This window comes from Amblyomma americanum, chromosome 1, assembly GCF_052857255.1.
Source record: "Amblyomma americanum isolate KBUSLIRL-KWMA chromosome 1, ASM5285725v1, whole genome shotgun sequence".
Taxonomy (NCBI): Eukaryota; Metazoa; Arthropoda; class Arachnida; order Ixodida; family Ixodidae; genus Amblyomma; species Amblyomma americanum.
Window position 1 is genome coordinate 102,937,092 of NC_135497.1, and position 23,988 is coordinate 102,961,079.

General features: G+C 45.8%; 1 protein-coding gene across 2 annotated transcripts in view; it reads left to right on the forward strand.

Moving 5' to 3' along the window:
• Positions 1-23,988, forward strand: part of LOC144113370 (uncharacterized) — an 84,676-nt gene that overhangs the window by 41,069 nt on the left and 19,619 nt on the right. For both annotated transcript variants that reach the window (XM_077646423.1, XM_077646424.1), the window contains exons 7-9: positions 1,204-1,359; positions 7,404-7,559; positions 13,977-14,228. In XM_077646423.1, coding sequence (XP_077502549.1) covers positions 1,204-1,359; positions 7,404-7,559; positions 13,977-14,228 — 564 coding nt within the window. The remainder of the gene's footprint in view (positions 1-1,203; positions 1,360-7,403; positions 7,560-13,976; positions 14,229-23,988) is intronic.

The window sequence follows — 23,988 nt, forward strand, 5'->3', positions numbered from 1 at the left end:
CCGACTCAAATGTCGTTGGGCACGAAAGCGACCGCACACAAAAAACACATGAGAGAACTGAACACCTCCACGGCGAGCAGACGACAAAACTTGCCTGCACTAGATCGATTGAAAATTGTCGTATCTATGAGGTGTGGCGCTGCTGACGCACTGCACCTGCACCACTGAACTGGTTCTGCACTGCACTGGCATCAGTGGCACTTTTTTAGAATTGGTGCCGTGAACCAGCACTGAGTCGAATGCAGCTAGAATTCCTCCACATCAAAAAAAGTAGTCCGTTTAAGCTTCTCTTAATTGTTACCTAAAAAAGAAGTTAATCACAAGAAAGAAAATTATAAGCTCAAGAATGTTGATACCTGGCATGTTGAATGAAGTTAAACATTAAGCAGCTGATTTACCGTTGTGATTGGCTAGCGAAGTATTACAGGACACCGCCGAACGTGGTTCTGCTGCATTTTTAAGTTTTATCTTACTACAGACACTGTCATAATAAATTGCATAAACGGAGGCTCTGACTGAAATGCAGAGCTGAACCTTTATGAGTAGAATGTACAATCAGCCAGTAAAATTAAAATACTGACTAGAAGCTTGACTAAGCCCATGAAAATCAGCTGGAATAAAAAAAAATTGGGCAAATATGCTCAAAACTGCACTTCCTCTGAACTCTTGTACGAGTCTTCCTGTAAACTCCTTCTGCTATATCCATTGTGCATGTCTTTCAGTATTACAGCAATTGGCTGACAGTATGTTTCATTGTAATTCAAAAATCAGCAGCATTTTTCACTGTTCAAACAGCAGGGGCTTGCAATTAACATTGGGCGATGGTATCTTGTCGTTTGAAGTGGCAGAAAGAACGACTCACATTAATCCCGGAAATTTTATTGGAGCAGCTAAGGATTGAGAGCTTGGATTGTTGGCGAATGCGAAAACTGCATAGGTGTTCCAAAGGTGCTTCAAACTATTGAGTGGATTGTTGTGCAAAGATTCATGTAATAAATTCCTTCCATTTCTCAAGTGTGCAGCCTGTTGTGCCACGACGATTTTCGTTGAATATAATGGTTTGCGGCAGCTTTTGTAGTCTTTGTATGTGGTTGTCATGTGCACTGCATTTAAATGTCTGACTATTGTGTGTAGTCACTGAACCTTCGCCACGGAGATACTCTTTCTTCGCTCCAATTGATTCGTGCTGCTGACTTTCTGCAGGTGGCGCACATCATGAATTGGCGGTCCAAGAAGCAGCTGATGAACCGCTACCAGCGGTCTCTGGACCCGCAGGTGCTGCACGGTCACTGGGCGGCGGAAGAAGACATGATGCTCCTTGTGGCCGTCAAGCTGTATGGATGTGATAACTGGAGCAAGGCAGGACTTATTTGTTGCGCTTTTGTTAACGCGAGAGCATTAGAGTTGTCATCCAACCTAAACCCCACCAACGTCCGGTGTCACAGAATTCGCTGATCGGTCAAGCGAGGTGATGTGCCCTTGCGACGCCAGCACAGTCTGCCCTTATTGGTTGAGAGATGCCATGATAGCTTGCGACGTCATCGCAGCCTTCCCACTGTGGCAGGGGGAAATTAAATTTATGGTTGGTTGAGAGAGGTCATGCGACCTTGTGACGTCGTCACAATCTGATTACTGGGTTGTGAGAAACCTGGCTTCTAGACAGTAACCAAGATACAGAATCGAAATCAAAAAAACAGTGTGATCTATGCAAATGTTGGCACTGTCACAGCATAGTGGATATCTGCTTCTGCAGCTAGCTGTCCAAGTATGGTGTTTGATGTGCCGACAGCTGCAAAGAAACTGATGCAAAGGTGCACACAAATTGCAACAGAAGCTGCAACAGATGTGAAATCTGACGCTGTTGCATTGCGCTTGTAAAGGGACTGACTACTGACCGAAACATGTTATGAGATCATGGTGGAAATGAAAAAATTGTGCTTCGTATTGTAAGAATTGAGCACTGCAATATCAAAGTATATATATTTTAAAAGTATATATAATTTTAATTTGGTCATTTAAAATCAATAAAAAGCCATCTTGCTGTGAAACCCACCACTATCAGTGTATTCTACAATGTGGCCACATCTCGATAAAATATTAATTACAGTCGACGACCGAAAATTCGGACACCTGATTATTCGGTCATCCTTGATTATTCGGACTTTTTCGCGGCACCGCGACATGGCCCATAGAGCCAATGTGTAAGAGCGCTTGAAATTTTGGACACACCGGAACTGACTGCTCGATATCTTGTTCGCACTCGCTGCCAATACCCAAGCTGCCATATACCGTATTTACTCGCGTATTGAACCCACATTTCTTCCAGAAAAGTTGACATCAGTTTGGGAGGAGGGTTCATTACGCAGGAAAAAAAGTTTTAACAGATTTTTTTCGAAGGGTCGATATGTCATATCGTACCTCCGTCGGTCGGTCCCTCCGTCCGTCCTTCCACCATCAACAAATGCGCGCGGTCAGACGGGTTTGTGTTCGTGCCGCTGCTATTAAGCATCGTTCACTTTGACGCGATCCGGCAATTTAGTGGTAGCCCACGGCGCCGGCCATTCGCGTCATCGAGATAACGTGAACATGCCGAACACCGGTCCTGAAGGTCAGGCACGCGTTTTTTGAGCGAGGTTAAAGAAAAAACACAGGATGGTGACGAGTGCATAATACGAATGACTCTGCCTTGGCGCTCTGCCAAGTTCGCTGAGCGTGCCGCGCTCTCCCCCTCCCCTCTGCCACCCCTCTGACAGTAGCTCTCCTCAAAAAATAAACAAGTGGTGGTGTTGTCGGCGGCGGGCAGCATTGAAAAGATAAACAAGTGATATTATCAGCGGCCAAGGAGCATTTTGGTGTGCTGCCAAGGTCTGCGCTGCGGACCGCGCGAAAACTGAGGAACCAGCTACGAAAAGCTAAAGACTGAAAAAAAAAAGTAAATTCTGACCGACAAAAGTGGGGCGGTTCAATATGCGAATGGACTCACACCGCAAGTAAATATGGTAATGCGTACAGTGGAACCTCATTAATTCAAACTGGAGGAGAGATCGAAAACTTGATCAAACAAAACTAAATTCAAGCTTAAAGGAAGCTTTTAACATCAGATGCGGAAATTCTGCGCGAGTTTGTACATTGCGCCCGCATGGTTTTGAATTCGTACTGTTCTTGATTGTAGTCAGAGTTTGCGGGACTCATCTGTGCCGAGTCTTTTGTCCTGGATACGGAAAGAGGTAGCAGCGAAGCGCCTGGGAGACGTACGGCTCCACGGAAACGGCGAGCGCAGGAGGAAATGGTGGTGCATCTCAAAGCGAGGTCAGCGTACCCGCAGCAAAACGCACCGCAACCCTGACTTTTCTATCGTAAAACCGTAAACAACTGCCGTTTCGACGACAGGCAAGACGCCACCGCAGAGCGCATATCGCCGGATACGATGCCAATTTCGGCTCTACTCGCTAGGGCTAATGACGAAGGCCAACGCCGATGGAGCGCTAGCTTCGGCTGTTTCTCGGTTCTTATTGTTTTGCCCTCTTTGCGTTCTCGTTCCAGGTTCATCGTACTGCAGGTGCAAGGCAGTTCCCGCAGTCGCGTGTTTGCTTCCCAATTTAGATTTTATCCCAACCCCTGCATTCTTCGGCGACATGCCGCGGGCAGCACAGCCAGGCCGCGCTCATGAAAGCGGTCGCTGTCCTCGTCCGTACACATGTCGCGGGGCGAAATTTAGTCATGAGGAGGTTTAGAATATGAGCAATACAACTGACGCCTTCCTTCGGCATATTGGTAATAAGTCCGCGATTTTTTCGGTGAAATTTGATTTTCTGGACTGCCTGACTTTTCGGTCGTTTTCGCGGTCCCTAGAGAGTCCGAAAAATCGGTCGTTGACTGTATTGGTTTTAAGTGCACACTGTTTTCAAAAATTTCAGGAGTGTTTGTCATGTCATGTTATAGCTAACACTCTCTCCAGTGTGACCTTCAATGGAAAACAATGATGCCATTGCATTGTCTACCATGCGCTTTAGCTGTTGTAACTAGATGGCACCGCAGTGTTTTGAATTTCTTTGATGGAGCAGCAAATATGGTCAACTAAAGCTTTCTTGGACAAGCCATACATGACAGTGCCATAACAGCTTTGGGTGTGGAAACTAAAATGGACATTATACTAAAAAGTTGGCAAGGTTTTAACTTAGTTAAATTGAGTAGGTGTGTAAAAGCACGTGTTTAGCTTGGTTGTCTTTGTGCTTTGCTTGGTTGTTTGCACACCGGGCGACGATATTAGAATCAGGTTAAGCTGCTCTGATCTGTATGGGCTGCAGATAGAAGTTAAGGAAGACAATGCCATACGCAATACACAGCTTGAGAGTGTGTTGCAGTTCAACACAAAGCATGATTAGCTGTGGCAATATCATGGTGCCCTCGCTCAGTGGCCAGCAAAGCTGCTCTGTTCACGCGATGGTGGCTTAAAACCCATTCGTGGCAATATTTGTTTTATTTCTGCATGGGCTGTTGCTATGCTATATTTGGCCAAGGTCCCCCTCAAGCTTACCCAAGTTACTTCCAAGGCTTCATATAAGATTCTTGGTTGAGACTGTGTTAAGTAGTGTTTTCGCTATTACTATGTGGTGAGTGAGATTTATAGTAGTTTTAGCTCAGAAAGGGAGCCAAAGCCACAGTTGAGAAGCCGTTGACAGCCTTTGCTCATACCACTAACATCGTGCCTTCTCAGAATACAATGATTGCCACTACTGCTACTGAGCTGTTTCCCACGCGTATATTTTTTTTCCCAAAAGAGCCGCAATAAACGTTTCTGGGTAAGACCCACACGACTGTGGCACTGAGCCTCACATTGCCGTTGCCTTACCTATGGTGCGTTCGCACTATTGGTCCTCCGTTGTTAGATAAAAACTGCTTTTAATGTACGACATTGATGTTACTGATGATGTTGAGGCTTTCTGCCGAGCATTATTAGAATTAGAAAAAACAATAAAGAAGGCGTGGTTCCATCCTGCACCTTCTCTCGTGCTCTCCTATGATCGTGTCTTTCGTTTGTCTTTGGGCTCAGGGTGTCTCCGGGGACGCTTTCCTCATTGCATGCTGCTGTGCACCAATGAGCCATACTCTGTGCCAGCCAGCTTATTTGCATGTTGGCGGCTTGAACTTCCGTTAGCCAACTTACATACGAAACTTCACCCCCAACTCTATGTTTTTCTAGTTTTTCCAGAAGTTTAATTGTCGATACATGCAACAGATATGCTAATTTCGGTGCAGTTGCAGTAGTCACGTTGAGCTGGTGGTTGCCTAGGTATAAAAGTCACGTACGAGATGCAAGTTTATTTACTATGTGCTTTTTTTTCTTGTTTCCATCAAAAAATACGTTCTCATTGAATGTAATTTTTATTCTGGTTTTCTTTTGATCCCGCTTTTCATTTGACCTTTCATTATATGCGTTCTACTTTCTCATCAGATTCTGCCCTGCCTTTTCCTTTAACACGTACAGCCTCGGGCAATGATGGTGGCTAACTTATCTCTTGGGTGGCTCTTGCATGAAGTACACAGCTGAGAAAACACAAGAAGATAACTCGCTTGCAATGAGCAATGTTTTACAAATTCCTGCTCTTTAAATTAAAAGCGACGAACAGCAGGAATTGTTGGAAAGAATTTTATAAGATATTTCGGGCATAAATGTGGGGATTTTTCGGACTGGCAGTCTGCATGGAATGATGAAATCAACAACAAACTGCAGCTGGTGAATCCGATCCTTGGTGAATGGAAGTCGTGCCAACACCAAGAACACCTTATTGGAGTTATCTTGTGTCCCTTTGCATTGGACATAGGCATCTAACACATATCTTCATACTAATTAAACAAAGAAATCCCCTTTCTGGATGTGGCGAAGTGGTCACAGTAAACCATACTTTGTTTTCATTGCAGGAAACTTATAAAATATGAAAAAAGCATTTCTCAATATTTTACTATAAACACGTCCCTTTCCACCCCAGCTTGCTTTTAGGAGAGAATGCAATAGTAAACTTATCACGAGTAGTTAGATTTGTAAAAGAGGGATATTTCCTCATCAGCAAATTGTAATTTTTTTATGAACTAGTTGTCCGCCTGCCCAACAGTGAGATCCTACTAACCCTGTGTTTGGTGCATGATAGCCAGAGCTGCTTATGCACCATAAAACACACACAATACACACTCTCTCTCCTGCAGGAAAAAATTGCTCCAAGTTGGGAAGTTTAGATTTATGTAAGGAAATTTTTGGTTACGGCATGCAACGTCCCCGGATGCGACACCCTGCAAATAAAATTTGGGCTCCTATCCAACTGTTTACAGGGAACGAAGCTCAATTTCAATAACCACTCAGTTTTTCTTTTTTTTTTGCGCAACAGTAAACTTGCTGTCTGCGGTTTGGTTTCATTTGGTTTCCTCTTGCTCCCCTGTACTCTGAAAATGAGAGGGGATTTCCCTCTCTCCAGCTTGCCACATTCCAACTGAGGCTTGAGACAGACGAACGGACAGATTTTTTGACTGGGGCTTCTGCTTTGGTCGCAATAAGAAATACTACGCATGTAATAAAAATCAGTGATAGTTTACCAAAATGTGGTCATGTGTTGGGATATGCTAATGACGAAATTTCACAGCTGGATATGGTGCCACAAGTTGTTTTATTTAATTTGTAGTGCAAAATAAAATTATAAATCCTTGTTTCTTCAACACTGCAGCACCCATTGTTACAATATGAGGCAAGATCTCATTTCTGCCATAATCTCGTAGCACGTTTTGGTCAGCTTTGCATCCCGATAAGCCTAAAGTAAGGTAGCAAGTGCACTCCGCACGTACTAAATGCCTTTTCGTTTGGCAGAGGCAACACGCAGCAATCGACGCGTGCATCAAGCCGAGATCTTGCATGTTGCTGCCCCACACATCCCCACAGAAGAAAATGCCCCACTATACATGAACATATCACCGCAACAGAGCTTCCCCGTGCCTTTGAGTGTTTTTGCGGGCAAGCTATTTCATTTTTTTTTAATCAATTCTTGCTTTGAGAATGCCTTGCAGGTGCTCCGCTAGTGCCGTTTCATTTTTAGTCGCTGCGTTAGTTTGTTTTAACCAAACAATATGCGAAGATTTAGCCATAAGAGAATTTTTTTTTTTACACTGAGCCCATGAGAAACCAACCTAATGTTCTTAGGTTTTATATCTGGAACTTGGTCTTAACTGAGTTTGTTTTAATGGGAGTCCACTGTGTTTTTACACTCCCCCTCTCCTTTCCTCGCCTTACGTTGTAGTTGGAAAAATAGTTAGGCTACATTACGTGACCCCAGGATGATGGGGAGGTAGAAGTTTGTGCTACCATCGCAGTGGACAGAACTGTCTGTGCCATCTTGGTGTTGTAATTCTGTCCCTAGGTGGCCACCCTCCTGCCGAGCCGGACAAACAATCAGTGCCGGGAGCACTTCCTCAACTTCTTTGAATACCAAGTCGTCTCGGGCCCATACATTCCCTGCGAGGACCAGACCCTGGTGGAGCTGGTGGACAAGCACGGACAGGGATGCTGGTCTGCGGTGAGTGATGCTGGGGCAGGGGCATGATACTGCAGGTGCACAGTAGAGCCAGAAAAGCCACTGGAGCAGCAAGGATTATTCAACCTTGCTCGTGAATCCTAACTGCAAGCCAGGAACGGTCTGCCCTCTAAAAAACGGAGTGTCTAAATCTGGTGGAGAACACTTGCCCCGAATGTGTGTTTCATTCACTTGTGCTGTGTGCTCCGGCCGTGCCATGGAGTGAGGTAGACTGGAACACCGACCCTTACACGTGGCAGTGCATGCACTCAGCAGGAGCGATTTTGCTACACAAACGCCCAGCACGTGACCGGGGCTCAACTTTGCGCTGTACTCTCTTTCCACTCCCCTTTGCTTATCAGCGTGGCTTTGTGCATGCCTTCCTGTGCTCACTATCGTCCTTGTAGAAATAGTTACTCCTAAAATTTCCAGAGTATCGTGCTCGTATGCCTCGTGCCACCAGGGCTTGGAAGGTTGGCTACTACAGCCCATGGAGTGTTGCCAGAAAGAGTGAAACGAACCATAGCAGGTCAATTGCATGGAGCAGCACCCTTCCAACAGCTCTGGACTGTCCTCTGGAGCCTGCATAAGTGCACCAGTTGCAGCAATTCTCGTTTCCTGTTCCTTAATTGTAAGTGTTGGTTCATGATATCGCCAGTTTGAGCTGTGACAACTGGACAGCATTTTAAATTATCACTGGAAATGATTACATTTAAGAGGGCACATAAACTTAGCACCACAAAGATGACTTTTGTACTGGATACACTTGGCAGCTGCTGCCACATATACCCTTCTGATCAGCAGGCATGGTGAGGAAGAGTGCGGTACTCTAGCAAAGCTTCTGGTGGCTCTAGAAATAGCTAGTGTTCCTGTCTATGCTCCCATATATAGTAGCAGTAGCTTGTGCTAGCCGGGAAATGCACAGGGGGAATCAGGCTTATCGTTGTGCATACACAACCGATTTTGCATTGATGGATCTGCTGATGTATCATCAGTGTCAAATAGAATGCGAGCAAAACAGTTGAAACACAAACACTAAAATGAGATGATCTTAGCAGTGAGAAGCTCAGTACTATTGCAGGCTAATTCTGCTTGGAAGGTCCAAAGAATGTTGCTTAGAAGTGTTAATCAAACTCGCTTCCGTTTCCCCTCGAGGAGCTTACATGGTTTTATGTGTCTGTATATTACCATATTTACACGATTGTAAGTTGACCTATTTTTTTTTTAAATTGGAAATCTTAAGTGGGGGGTCGACTTACAGTCGAAATGAAAACACTGCACTATAAGTAAAGGTGAGACAAATGAGATGTCACGCATGCTAGAGCGTGGTTGCATTTTTGCTGCGTGGCTGCATCGCATCGCTCTTGATGGTGGCCTTGAGCAGCTGCTATGCCAATGCACAGAACTGTCATCCCCTCCCCGGGCCTGCGGGCAGCAGCCAATGACGGCTATCGATAAGCACCAAACTGGCACCTCACACGTGGCTGCTGACTGCGGTTGCTGATAAACGGTGGCGGCCCGATAATGCGATCGCGTTCTAAGGGAAGCTCAAGCACCCAAAACAAGTTTTCTTATGTGCGCTCGGCTTTCGAGGGAGCGTTGGTAGTTGATGGAAGGGCCGCTGTTCCAATCGAGGCCGACACCCCTACTCGGAATGGCAGCAGCGCCAGGGAGTGTCAGAAGTCGACTGGAAGACCCGACGCCATTCACACGTAGTTTCTTTTTGGCTCTGATGCATTTGACTACAGCTGGCCGCGTTTCACAAGTTTTTGATGTAGGGCTTCGTCAGTCATCATTTGAGTTCCAGGTCCGGCAAGCGACCGGCGCTCATTCATGGCTACATTCAAGATTGCTGCCATTTTTTACACCGAAGAAACGAACAGCCGCACGCCAGGCCACAAGTTCGACGTTCGCAATGGATGTAGAGGTGTGGCAGCCGCAGCGAGGAAAATTTTCAGCTGTTCCACGCGATGTCAGGATGTGGCTGTTTGCGAAGTGCGGGATTTCACTGCACGACAACATCAGAACGACGTGCTGTGGGACCACAGCAGCGATCACAACGGCAGTGCTAGTGAGGACAATGGCGCAAGTGTGGATGAGTAGTCCAGTGACTAATACATTTTCGTTTTGGAATGTGCCCACGGGCACACCCGCGTGCAGCAGCCGATTGCGGCTGGCGATAAACAACGGCCGCTGGATAATGCTATCGCATTCAACTATTCAAGGCCAAGCTTAAACAACCTCGGAAGTTTTTTTATTTTTCGGAAATGTGATTTGGGGAGGTTGACTTACATTCGAGTTGACTTACAATCGTGTAAATAAGGTAGTTCTCTTATTTGAGTTTCATCTCTTGATGATGTTACGTAAATTGGAGCCCCCTCTTCAATATGCATGTTCAATGAAGGAAGAAGCAGGCTCATCTCACATGATGCCAGGTTGTCTGAGCACTGCCCTTGTAATTTTGGGACTGTCATCTGGGTGTACTGGGCCTGTGAACATAGCTCGAGGGGCACGCAGACGACAGACCTACAAGAGGGCCGGTACACAGACGGCGCGACAAATGTGAGAAGCGCTTACTGTGCAGCATTATATGAATACTGGTGCTGCGTACATAGAGAGTAGACAATGAACTGTTTCGTCGTTGGCTGTACCAGGATATGAAGAAGGAAAGTTGTTCGCATGGCAGTGAAGAGCCGCTTTGACGCCGTGCTGCTGCTTCTAAGTTGAGTTGCATAAAGTTCCTAAAAATGCACATTATGTGAGTCCTGTGCGATGTCAACCAGCTAAAAACCAGCAGATTCTCAGTTGGGATCAACTGAAACCAGCAAGTGTTGCTGTTGGGACCAGCAGGCCCAGCACAAAACCAGCAAAGTTTCTATTGGGACCAACTAAAATGAACACAAACCAGCAGATTCCCAAAAGGAAATTTTCACCTATGAATGCACATTACAGTACTCCAGGGGCTGAAATTATTCTGAAAGCTTCCAGTGCGCTCTCTTCGTTAGCCCATGTGCAGATATCGGCCATTAAATCTGGCATATACCTTGCCATTTTCATGATGCAGTACTAATACTCACTACAAGGTCGTCATTGGAACGCAAGAGAAAAGACTGAAAAAACAGGCGCGAAACACTTCTGCATGAAGAGCGTGCGCATGTAGGATCCAGCGCAATGTGACAGGTGAGCTACATGAAGCAAGCAGGAGCAGATGACAAATGCGGTGACGCATCATTAGCAGTGTTTACATGAATTCCACAACTGGCACATCGCATCGCATAAAGTTTCTAGCGCATCGCATTCATCTAAACAGCGATAATACACTAGGATACACTAGGAAAGCGCGCCACATCATTTTGCCAGACAGGTGGATTGAGACGAGTAAGTCGACTTTTGCACCGCTTGCAAACAAGATTGCAGCGCATTAGGAATTGTCAGAAGAGAATTTGTTACGAGTCTGGTGCGCTCGCCGAGTTCCGGGAGAGAAAACGGTGATAAAATGGTGCTTTCGATGGTGGCACCGGATCCCTCCACAAGATGCGCTACACAGGTGTATTTTTCTCCAAGAGCACGCTTAGCCAGCGAAGACTTTGGGCGTTTTAAAATGCATTTTCTTCGTCGGTCTGTGAGTGTTAGTTGTATGTTCTCACCTTGTATAACAGCCCAGTTTATTATGGTCGAACTTGCCGCTACTACTGTTGCATGCAGACATTCTTAGCAGTAAGCTAACCTTATCTGGTGGTGACGCCACGGATGCTGCATGCAAGCTATAGTGAAAAGAGGGACGTGAAACTTCGTCAGCACCGACAAAGCAGCACAACGTATGCATGCAGTGTTGCATTTAAGGACATGACAGAATCGGGAGTTCAACGCCACAGCAGCTGACAAGGCAGGCAGGAAGTGTCAAAAAGAAGTGGAAACCAGCTTCACCGGCAGCACTGCTTTGCCTTCGACATGCGACACTGTGTGCTGCCACCATCGCGCCAGAGATAATGCGCTTCATGTAAACGCTGGTGCATCGCATTGCCCGTGATGCGCTACGGTCGCATTTTGTCACATTCATGTAAGCACAGCTATTGCAGCGACATGAAGCAGACAACTGCAATGAATCTTACGCTGCATGCGCATGCTTGTTAAATAAAGGGAACGAAGTGTCTCTACCATGGATCCCGGAACCACCGTAGCGGTGGCTCGGCGGTAGTTCTGTGCAGCTCCAGTATGAAAATTTTCAGAGCATCATGTACCTTTTCCCCACACGGCCGGACTTAGGAGGAACATGGCCACTGTGGCTAAATGTTGCCAGAAGGCTGAATACGAAAACTTGCAGGTAATCGTATAGAATGGCGGCTTTTCAGCCTGATTTCACCTTTGGGGCCTGCAAACATGCGTGAAGTGCTGCTTAAACGAGTGACAAAGATTATTTTTTGCAATTTCCTGTGAGCATTTGTTCCTGATGTCATTGAAGCTGGCTCTACCAACTACGCAGAAGTTTGTCATTTATAATAACGACACATCAGAGGCAGATACACAGGGCACCACGTACGTGACTGTCATGCTAGGAGCATCAGGCAGCGACATCCATATACCCTCCAAGTCTGAATGTGGGGAGAGGTGGATTGTGCTACCCTGAAAATTTTTCCCCTGAGTGCAGAGCCCAAGTCCCAGCACCATCTCACAGTTTCCCCACCAAGCTTTCTTAGATGTAGCAAAAGTGATCTCCTCTTATCTGAGGAGTCGGCACTCCTGCCTATCTTGCTCTGTGGGTCGGGCTAAGCCAGCGGGTCTCATGCTCATCTTGCGTGAAATGTCATATTTGGTTTATGGAGACTAGCGTCCCAAAGTGACTAAGACAATGAGGGACATCGTAGTGGATGGCTCTACATAATTCTGACCACCTGTGGTTCTTCAACGTGCCCTGACATCTCACAGGACACAGGCCTCTAGCATTCTTCTTCCTGCATCAAAGTGCGCTGCCGCGGCTGGAAGCCTAGAAGTTGTGATGGAATACGTCTACTTAGGGCAGGTAGTGACAGCTGATCCGGATCATGAGAGGGAGATAACTAGAAGGATAAGAATGGGGTGGAGCGCATATGGCAAATTCTCACAGATCATGAGTGGTAGTTTACCAATTTTTCTCAAGAGGAAAGTGTATAACAGCTCAATCTTACCGGTACTCACCTACGGGGCAGAACCGTGGAGGCTAACGAAAAGAGTTCAGCTTAAGTTAAGGACAACGCAGCGAGCCATGGAAAGAAAAATGGTAGGTGTAACGTTAAGAGACCGGAAGCGGGCAGAGTGGGTGAGGGAACAAACACGGGTTAATGACATCCTAGTCGAAATCAAGAGAAAGAAATGGACTTGGGCAGGGCATGTAATGCGAAGGCAAGATAACCGTTGGTCCTTAAGGGTAACGGAGTAGATTCCAAGAGAAAGTAAGCGTAGCAGGGGGCGGCAGAAGGTTAAGTGGGAGGATGAGATTAAGAATTTTGCAGGCAAAGGGTGGATGCAGCTGGCAAAGGATAGGGTTAATTGGAGAGACATGGGAGAGGCCTTTGCCCTGCAGTGGGTGTAGTAAGGCTTGATGATGATGATGATGCACGAAGCAGTTCAGGTGGCAGCTATTTTGGAGAACTTCTCCCATCTTGTTCTGCCTACAGGGGCGAATTTATGGGTGACTCTTGGATTGGCAGTCTTACTTGCTCAGTGCATATATGGGCCAATGTGTGAAAAAGTAAGCGGGGTTCACATGATTTTCCCGTTGTTTGGTCGTGGTGCGTTGCCGTCTCTTCTGTCATAAAATTGCAGGCCTGTGTTTGGGCGGACGAAGTGCAGCTAGCGTTTTCCCATGTGTAAACATTGCGCCTATTCCTTGCTTGCCACAAGGTTGCTTCCATCTGCAGGCAAGCCATACGTTGCCATCGAAGTAGGCTACGGTGGCGTTGTGCACAAGTGGCAGGGCTTGTTGGCATCTGTCTGTTATGCTGCCGACGTTTTTGACAAGTTTATCAAGTTGAAATTGTCCCCCGATGAGGTTTTGATTCTTCGGTTGAACTTTCAATGCTCCTCCATCTTCCACAAGTTTGTGGTTCCTGTCTGCTTGCTAGAACCAAGTCCCATGTCTACAAGTGTTCGCTATTATTGATGCTCGGTAACATAGCCCATATGTGGATCGTAATGGTCACATTAGTTTCACTTGTACTATGGAAGCATTTGTTTTAAGTGGGGCTGTTAGATTTGGGCTTGCCTACACGTACGTGGTCAAGTTTTTTCTTGCATAAGCTAAAATAATCACTATTTGATTACTAACTACCAAGGTGCCGGCCTGTTGTCTTGCTATGCCGTCCTTGCGCCATTAAAATCTATGCATAGTTGGCATGTTGCGCTGCTGCAGTGGGCCAGTTGGCGTGATACATGTATGTTCAGGTCTCCAAAGATATGCCCTGGCGGACACCCGGCTCAGTGTTGTTGCGCTACAAGCGGCTCAAGCAGCTGATGGAGAAGGATGAAGTCACAGTGGCTGACCTGCAAAAGTACTACGCGACATCCGGTGACAAGGTGGCGAGGGACCGCCGTGGCATGACTTCGGCGATGGACCGGCGGTATGATGTGTTTCGGCGTATCTGCCGTATGATCACCACGTCAACGCAGAGGGAGGTTGCGCTGAAGCTGTGCAAGGTTTGTCCTGTTTGTTCCTTGCATGGAGCTGTTTTTTGTTTTGCACAAAGTGCTTTGTCAAGGTTTCAAGAGAGTGACGGTATTTGTAAATGAAGCGGAGATGGTAAGTGTGAGTACAAGAAAAAGGTCACATTGAACCATTCAACAATGATGACTGCAGGGACTTATTTGGATTGAATTGTTGTAATTTGTCACTCTGTGGGGAAGATGAAAGAACGTTAAAAGCTTTTAGTGCGATCATGATATATGGTTGGGCAGTTGGCGTGGTGAAGTCTCACAGTGTTTTACAAAATGATGGTGTGAGATTAAGGGGGCACACTGCAAGTTTGTAACGAGGACAGCCTGGCATAGAGTTGCTCTGTGTGCATTGCTAGCAAAGAAATATCTAGTGAGTTTTGTTCGTTGTAGAAGGAGAGTGAGACCTTAGGAATTAAGTGGGCCAAGCTACTTCCTTTACCACGTACAAGGTGAGCTCTGAGTTGTGCTGAATTGTAAATTGGCACTTTGTGTGGTGTCATATTTCACACCTAGTTATCTCGCATATCAGAGTTTTTACTGAATGCTTAGAATGTGCACATGACGTTAGAAATTCCGCAGTAAAAAAATTACATTAGTGCTGCTGGCAAAATATGTCTGTGAGAAAATGGCGGAGGACGTGCTACCATGCTCACTGGTTTGGTAGATTAATTCAGTGCTTATAATCAGGGGGCTCTCGAGGGTGCTCAGACCTCCCCATCAGTACTGACAAGGGATCGGAGACCCCCTGTGCTACAATATAAGGACTGGATGAATCTGTAGCAGGCAACCATTTTTTTATTCCTGTTGTCAGTGGTGGTCGGAACTTTTATTCTCTGCAATAATAATTAATAATGTGTTTTTTGAAAACTAAGATATAGAAAAATAAAAAGTCGGGAGCATTACATAAAGACTTGAAGAAAAAATTGGATTGGAAAAGACACTTATGCTCCGCATCGACGCAAAAGCGTAGTGGGGTAGGCTTTCCATTTGGAGCAGTTTGACATCTTTGAATGTAATTTTCTTTTTCTTTTTCAATTCTTTAATGAAATAATTGAGCAATTACACTCTAAATTTTCTTAATTAGCATTGTCAAGCATTGGCTTTTAATTCTTAGCATTTTTACACCTTTGAACAATTTTTCCATTTTTTATTTCTTTAGTTAATCAGTTAGAACGATTTAATTAACACTTCATCGCCTATCACACAGCAATCACTCGTCAGCCTCTAGAACCACAAATTACCATGATACGATATTTTTACGTAGCCCCCGATTATTTCCGACACGCGGTGCCGACTACTACTACACTGATGGCTTTCCAACCAAATGAGCTGTATACACTATCGCGTAAAAAGGAACTGAATGCCCTCATGCCACGAGTTAGTCCAGAGCTGGCCACTGCCAAAGCTACACAACACACAACAGCAACGAGGCCACTCGCAGAGTGGGGAGATCGCTTGTTTGGCCCATCTAGTCTTGTTACAGTGCACTTCGCTGTTGTTCCACACCTAACATAAATTCGTGGGAGGCACTTAATAATCTCTTAACTGCAGGAAGGTGAAAACTGTTTGTGACTCATCGCACTGATTTGCAATTTTGACCCAAATTATAGATTACGTGACCTTAAGATCATGTGACATCACAAGGTCACATGGGTGATGTAACAGACGGACGGTCACCGCGAGTATGAGCCATTAAAGGCTATCGCCTTAAAACGTGTCATCATCGTCATTTTCGCTTCAACCTGCTAGCCCATAAGACTGCTTTGCATGTGAGCAAGGGCATTTCATAACTTCAGAGCAAGTGCAAAAAACAAAAATTGGCTGGATTTTTCTTTTACACGCCATTAACTGGGAACAGTTGATGCAAAGGATTGCATTCCTTTCTGACCAGAGCAGTAGAACGAAATTCAGAATGTCTGGCGCAAAGGAACAAGTCTGCACTATTGAAGCCATCTTTTCCAGGGTGTGCAGCTATTCGCAGGCTCTTTTATACAGGGACAGAAGACTGATTACAGCACATAGGCAATGTAGTGCTATTAAACCTGGATGTATAGTTGACCCTCCTTGTAGGGAATCTCGATATTGCGAAGCTTCTCGAATATCGAACATGGCTTTCATGGAAGTTTGTGTACATGTTACAGAAGCGCTGCGGCAGTTGACCTTAATGTAGCAAACGCACCCTGCCAAACATTTATAGCTAATGCAGTGTTGCTAGAAATTTGACCAAACCATAACGATAATAACATAATAACAAAAATAATGATACGACTTGAATGGCCATAAGAAAAAAATCTACTTACGATCTCATTGAGCCATGTAGAAACACAATATGCTGTGTTCGTGTGCCACAAGCACTACCTTGTGGCGAATGTAGCAGTCTCCACAGCTTTTGCTTCTGTAGTGACACATCAAGAGGTGTTCCAACAGTCTGGGTACAAGGGTGGCGCAAAACAACAAGGCATAGCCTTCACACAGTGCTAGCAGTATGGGTTATTTGCGAAATTATGGCGCCAGCATACTACGATTGCCGGGAGTGCGGACGCGAAGCGAGGAGCGAGTTCGTTTCAGAGTCGACGGATGGGAGGGTGCATACAGGAGAAAGGTGGCATTCTCCGACTTCTCCGCCTCCTCTTCCTGCCTGGTACTCCAACCCCACGGTTAGCAGCATCGTTCGAACAGTGGCAGACATATTGGCCACTGCTGCTGTAGTCAAATTTACGCATGCTCCTTTCTCTCGGCAGCGTTGCTTACCTTGCTGTGTTCAGTGCTGCACTGATTTTTGTTCGAGTTGTTTAGTGGAATGCACTTGATGAAAATAAAGCCTGCTGATAAAAGCCTTGAAGGCTGGCAGTAGACTGAACATATTGCGGTATCAGGCAGTTGGGACGACGCTTACAGCAACATGGCCCGAGCAAGAATGGAATGCATGTTTATTGAGGGCACAACATGTGAAAGCACGAGCTAGCGCGCTGTACATACTGCGCATCACTGATGCGAATCTCCGCTGATACAATCACTACATGTGTCCGATACATCCTCCCTCGGGAATGAACAAAATTAAACACATAGATAAATATAACTATCAGTCATAGCTAAGGCACTTAATTGGTACTTGTGTTTGTCATAACTTAACTCTGTGGGGGCTGGTTGCTACGAGTTGACCTTCTCACAGGGGGCTGCGATGGGATGCTCGGTGGAGGATCGCGGCCACTTACTGGTAGCATCAATCCCTCGCTGTTTCATGAAGTTACTCGACAGGCTTGCGCAGTTAGTTCCGTTGGTGTCGTACACTGTTGTGTGTGGGAGTGGGAACCCCTTGAGACTCTCCTCGTCATTGTCATCGCTGTCACTGCTATATCGCTCCTCCATCCTAGGTAGGTGCCGGCAGTTTCACCGCAGCACACTATGATCTTGGGTTTGTACCAAGTAGATAGGGGAGCGCTTTCAGCTATGATCGTCGCATTCCGTGACCAACCCACAGCATTGTGAAGCCGCACCTTTTTGCCTCTGTATAGTACTGCCGAAGGCTTTCCAGCCCTGGCTTGGTGGTGTTTCCTCACTTTGGTCCCGGACACCCTTCCAAAGCCGGGAAGGTGAGAACGAAGTCGCCTCCTCTGAAGAAGCTCACCCGGAGAGTGCCCATCTTCAAGAGGTGTAGAGATATGCTAGAAGACCAAGCCAGAAATCCTCCCGTGCCTCGAGGGTATTTTTCAGGGTCTGCAGTTCGAGTGTCGATAACGGGTGCTCAAGGCTTTATGATAGAAGCTGTACGTTTTGGCAAAGGTGGCAAATTCGTGGCTCGACAACTGGGTTCGTTATCTGTGCAGACTTCCACTGATACACCATACCTGGCAAACATGGCGCTAAGGGCTGCAATCGTGGTTTCCACAGTTGTGTCTTCCAGGTTGTCGACCTCGGGAAAATTGGAAAAGGCACCACAGCCAAACACATATGATTTTGCCGCATAAGAAAGATAACCACTCCAACCCTGTACCAAGCACATTTGGGAACTGGTCGCATTAGAAGTGGTTCCTGTGCTTGTCTGCATGCGTATTTTCTGCACGTTGCGCAGCTTTCGACCCGGGCAGTATCAAATATCAGCAAGTATCAGTGGGCAAGTATCAGGCATGTGGGACCATGCTTACAGCAACATAGTCTGTGCAAAAATGAAATGTATGTTTATTGAGGGCACAACTTATTAAGGTACGAGCTAGCACGCTGTACATACTGCGCATCACTGATACACATCTGCGCTGATACAATCGCTACACGTGTCCAATACAATCGCTACACGTGTCCGATACAATTGCTACACATGTCCGATACAATTGGTACTTTGCCCATCTTCAATCTACACTTATCTGGGAATATTTCTATGTGTTACAGCAATAGCTGTTAAGCACTGATTTTTGGGTTTCACATTGTAGTAGTAGCAGTATTATGTTATAATCGTTGGCATGACTGGTGGGTGCATTACCATGGAAACCTCACAGAAGGTGCCTATCATGCAAGGAGGAAAATGACATCAGCAGCGAAATTGTTAACTGGTGGGTGGTTACGGCAGGAACCATCCGGAGGGTTATTACCGTGGTAGGCGGAGGGTATCGGGAGAGCAGAAAAATTCCCAACCAGAGGATGATAGCCATTTCAGGAGGTGGGTATGGCGAGAGAGTTACAAGGCGCAACCTGGTGCCACAGGAACTAGCTGAAGAGTAGTTACCCTAGAAGGAGTAGGAGGGCACGATGAGTGAAGAAGGATATATAGAGAATGTAGGAAGGCCTGCTACAGTAACCATCCGGAACATGGTTACCATGGAAAGAGGATGAGTGTAAGGCGAGAGCAGAGGAATGTAGCACGATCCACCTGCAGCAGCTGCTGCGAAACATGCTGCCCGAAGGAAGGATCATCGGCGGTGCTGTGCTTCTAGAGCAGCGGACTGGAGAGGAGACCTGGACGAAAAACGACTGTGTGAAAAACTAAAAAGAGTGCCCTATAGCCAGGCATATGTGAAGTCACTCTCATATTCTCTACCGCAGTATATCATAAAGTATAAATACCTTAATAGCTGTCAATGAATTTTAATCCTGTCAATACTTTTAGGGCCCCAAAAAATATGGAGGCTTTCCATGAAGGTTTGCTGGATTTCACCTGAGTTGGCTTCTGATTATGATTTTTACCAGGGCTGGGCACGACACTTCACAAAACTATACACGATACCGATACCCAGTACCCTGAAAAATTGCATTTCTAATAGTGATACAAGATACATAACCGAAATTGATTTCCGATATAGATAATTGATACTGTGTCTTCAGTACTTCGATACATCACTGTATTCACTAGTATTAATAATGCTGGCAATATGATTAGGTAAGTGGAGAACTTTCTTAAAGGGGCTGCGAAACACCGCTTGAACAGATGCCAGTTGTGCTTCAGATGGATTCTTAATGTCACACGGATGCTGACTCAAAAAGAATTACTAGAATCGATGCATAGGAATGGGAGTTATTCAATGAAGAAATTTCGAAATACAAGCAAACAGTGCTGCCCTCTACTCGATTTTCGCGAAGCTTCCCATTCCCATTTCACTCTCCCATTCATTCATGCCAAGGCTGGCAGCGCCGCTTGCATGGTTACAACAACCACGTGAACGCCCAGCTGACCCAGCGATGCTTCACCGTCACGTCGACGGCGCAGAAGTGAACACTGATCAGTGATGTTCCCTTACTTATGGATCCGAACTCGAGCGCAAGATACTGCAACGGTGTGACAGCCTGCGCAAAATATCAGACACATTTAGCATAGTGCGTACCACTAGTGCTTACCGCCAACCATCGCTCATCGCTCCTAGCGCGCTGGTTGGTCACGGCGAGCAACCAGCGCGCGCTGTTGATGGGAACGTGGCGCCATCTGGTGCCGCCAGCTAGTGATCCTCCACAAGCTGACGATGCGCACTGCCTGCTAAATGTGAAACGAACGCATCCTTCCTTCGAACCGAAACGAACGCTTTTAAAGTGCAATGGCTTAATTGGATCGATTCTGCAAAGCCGCCCTCGGATACATAGAGAGTAGCGATTTTATAAATATCAGTCACTTACCCATAACCTCCCTACAATACTAAACAAATATAGACACACAGTGGGCTTGAACAAAAAACAATTACATTCCTGTTTTGTGCAGTTGTGATCCATTATTTTTGTTTGTTGTTTCCGCGTATGTGCTTTTCAGTTGTTTTATTTTGGTTTCAGTTCATTACTGGTAGCTTTATGTGATTGACATCATTATTACCTGTCACAGTAACTGTTTTATTATTTCCCTATTACTGTCTACCTATGTACTATTCATCTATTATGTTTCTATTCTTTACGCTGCTGCCTTGTAATGGTCTCTTGGGCCTCGTCAAGCTTTTGTGTAGCTTTTAGCCCAAGAGACCATCCAGTTGTCTTCTGGAAAATAAAGATGTATGTATGTATGTATGTAAGTATTGAGTGCTAGGCCGTAGGATGTTTACAGAGAGGCGCAAAGTTCTTCGATGCAAAAAGTAGCCAGAGCGTTTGGTGGTGTATTTTTGTTTTGCTTTATTTACAGTGCTTTTATCTAGGGCAAACAAGTTGGTTTTATTAATGTAATATAAAACACAAAAAATTGACAAAACGTACCTCTAGTTATTAACACATTTTGCACTATATTTACTCTTTATCCAATCATCAAGCTCCCACTAAGTGATGTCATATCCACTGCTAAAAACCGCCACTGTATGGTGACACTGTCAGCGCCAAGAATTTGTTTTTGCAAGCTAATTAAAATATTTAAAACTGCAGTATACGCTGTACGACCAGTGCTAATACCATCACTATAACACATTCTATGCAACCAACAGGCAAAAGAATGCACTGAAAATGTGTTTCGGGGCCCCTTTAAGGTCTATGATTTCTGGAATCTTTGGTTTATTCAACATAGCACACTGTTTTCTGAAAGTTTTACACCTTACAGTTTGTGGTGGTTTAACGAGATGTCGTAGTGAAGGACTCTGGAAGTTCTGACCACCTGGGGTTCTTTAATGTGCACAGACATAATAGCACAGTACATAGGCCTCTAAAATTTCACCTCCATCGAAATTCGACTGCCACAGGCGGAATCGAACTCTCATCTTTTGGGTCAGCAGCTGACCACCATAACCACTGAGCCACCGCGTTGGCTGATATGAAACTTTATTCCCACATCAATATCATATTGCATAACAGAGCATAATTATGATACAGTCGAGACCGCTTATAACGAACATGAGCGTCACGCGGAGTCCGTTCGTTATATCCCGAAGTTCGTAGTAAGTGGACCACAGCTTTAGAAACAGTTGCTTGTCAAAACACAAATTTTTTTTCTTTGCGAAGAAGTCCGTGATGAACGTCTATTTCGGCAGCGCAGATCCAATGAGTGAGGTTTCCAGTTTATTTAAAGCAGAAGCGTGCTATAGCCGAGGCCCTTGGCATAGACAAGTTGTCTGAGGCTCTCTATGTAGCTCACTGCTACAGGAACGCTTATGGGTGCTGGCTCTGAAGTTTCAACTTCATCTGACACTTCAGAAACGATGCCCTCGTCCATGCACGGTTCCACGGTGTTGGCATCGTCATCGACAGAAATAAAATCATTCCAACCAAAGTCATGACCCCCCCATGTCAGAGTCGACGACGCGCTGCCACAAATTGCCGCCAGGTTGGTCATCTTGCGAAGCATCAGGCTCGGCATCAGACACTGCGTCGACGATGCCGGCCTTGTGGAAGCAGCTCCGCTCGCCAGTGGCCGTCACGTCCGTCCAGGCCATTTTCATGATCTCTACCGATGAATACAATGGAAATGGGCACCGTGTTCCCGTCCGCCATCCTGAATTACAACCAGGGCCCCGAGATTTGAACGAAGCCAACGAAATGTCCGCACCGCAACAAAGGTGACAAAAGCGCCTGATAGGGTAGACGTGCAACGTACGCAGGCGGCAATCAAGCCAGCCAAGCTAAAGATGCAGAAGCACAGCGCCAGCGGAGAGACCAGTGAGGGGCGTCCATGAGCGCCAGTGCGGCCACCTCTTGGCTCCTACGGAAGGCCTCCTTCGGTTGATCGCAGAGGCCACGTGCGGATTTGCGAGAGTGAGGAAAGGGAAGCGGAGTTGCGAAGAGGGGGCCGGGAGGGCGATGTTGGAAGTCGCATCGGCGGGGAAGGGTAGCTTGCTCAAGAGCAGCGCGAAACGGGGCGGGCAGTTGGCCTGCGATGAGGCTTGGGAAACATGCCGTGTGCCGGGTGCGCAAGGCGGTCAGAGGCAGGTTATCTCGCATCGAGGCGCCGGGTTTGTGCCGTCCGTTCGCTATAACCGATCAGCACTGCTTAATGACATTCGTTATGCATGTGATTTTGTGCCATTGAAACAATCTATATTTTGACAATCACGCAGGTCTCATTCGTTTTAAGCGAAAATTTGTCTTAAGTGGGGCCGTTATATGTGGGCTCGACTGTTATGCAAAACATTGACCACGTAGTGCTAGTGCATCTAATTTACATCTGGCATAACTATGGAAATCGACTATCATTGTTTTTGTTTCTTACTGCAGTATTTACTGAGTTGCCTCTGCCTTTGCCCTGTGCTAAAAGGTGCGGAGAACCAAAGTTATTTCTCCAGCACTCTGTTCAACAGACTTCTGAAGCTGAACACCCTTGGTTGAAATGTGGAAGGAAAGGGACAAAAATAAATGGATTGAAAGTTTCTATTAGGCACAATAGGTCTTGCTAATCTTGTTATTTAGGTGCTATTTTTACATAACAGTTTTAAGTAACAGCATTTTCTCGCACCGCCGGTTCGAGAAAGCCCCATAATGCGGCCATGCAGCAAAAATGAAAAGATCCTCTCTGCAGAAATAGACAAGCTCGTTGCCATGTTGTTCTTTATGAAGGTGCTTTCTATCAAAGAATGAGAGTGACGCAAATAGCCAGGTCGACTTGATGGTTGTGGCTAAGAAACTCAAGTTTCGCTCGTGCCTCTTGAGAACTATGGCTTGTTGTAGCACCTTCTTCTTCAAAAGAAAGGAATGCTCCAGCTGATCCATTTGACGCTGCCAGCGCCGATGACCCCACTGACCCATCTGTGCACTTTTATTGTGCTGACAAAGTTAACAACAAATCTTCTGTAAACTCCTGACCATGGTGGCACAAGTTGTCTGTTTTTGTTGGCAACAACTGCAACCTGAAATAAGAATGAAGGGCTGCTGTTTCTGCCACAACACAGAGCATGTCTCCTAGTCCCTCTGTCACCGAGTGTGCAGAGGCGTATGGTATATCTCATCTGCCTGCCATACAACAAATGTAGGACGAAATAAGACTGGCTTGGTTGACGTCATTGGAATTTTGTCTCTCTAATTGCACTTCATTCCTTTTCTCAGTATGCTACCACCTGAGTGAGCACCGCTGGCCCAGTGTCCAACTTGGTGATTTCAAAATCTGCGGCACATTTTATTTTTGAGTATCTAGTATGGCTAAAATACATGATACACTGAAAATTTATTTTTGATGCTAATACTGCAATGCTTTCGCTTTTTTCAAGCAATACCTAATAACGGTACACGAAATGTATCGAAAAATAGTGTAGAAGATAAATGTACCTTCTGTACGGTCCATGCCTGATTTTTACAGCGCTAGCTGTTATAGCAAGTTTCCTGGCTGAAACATATTAGTTGCCGTGTTTATCCATCGTCCATG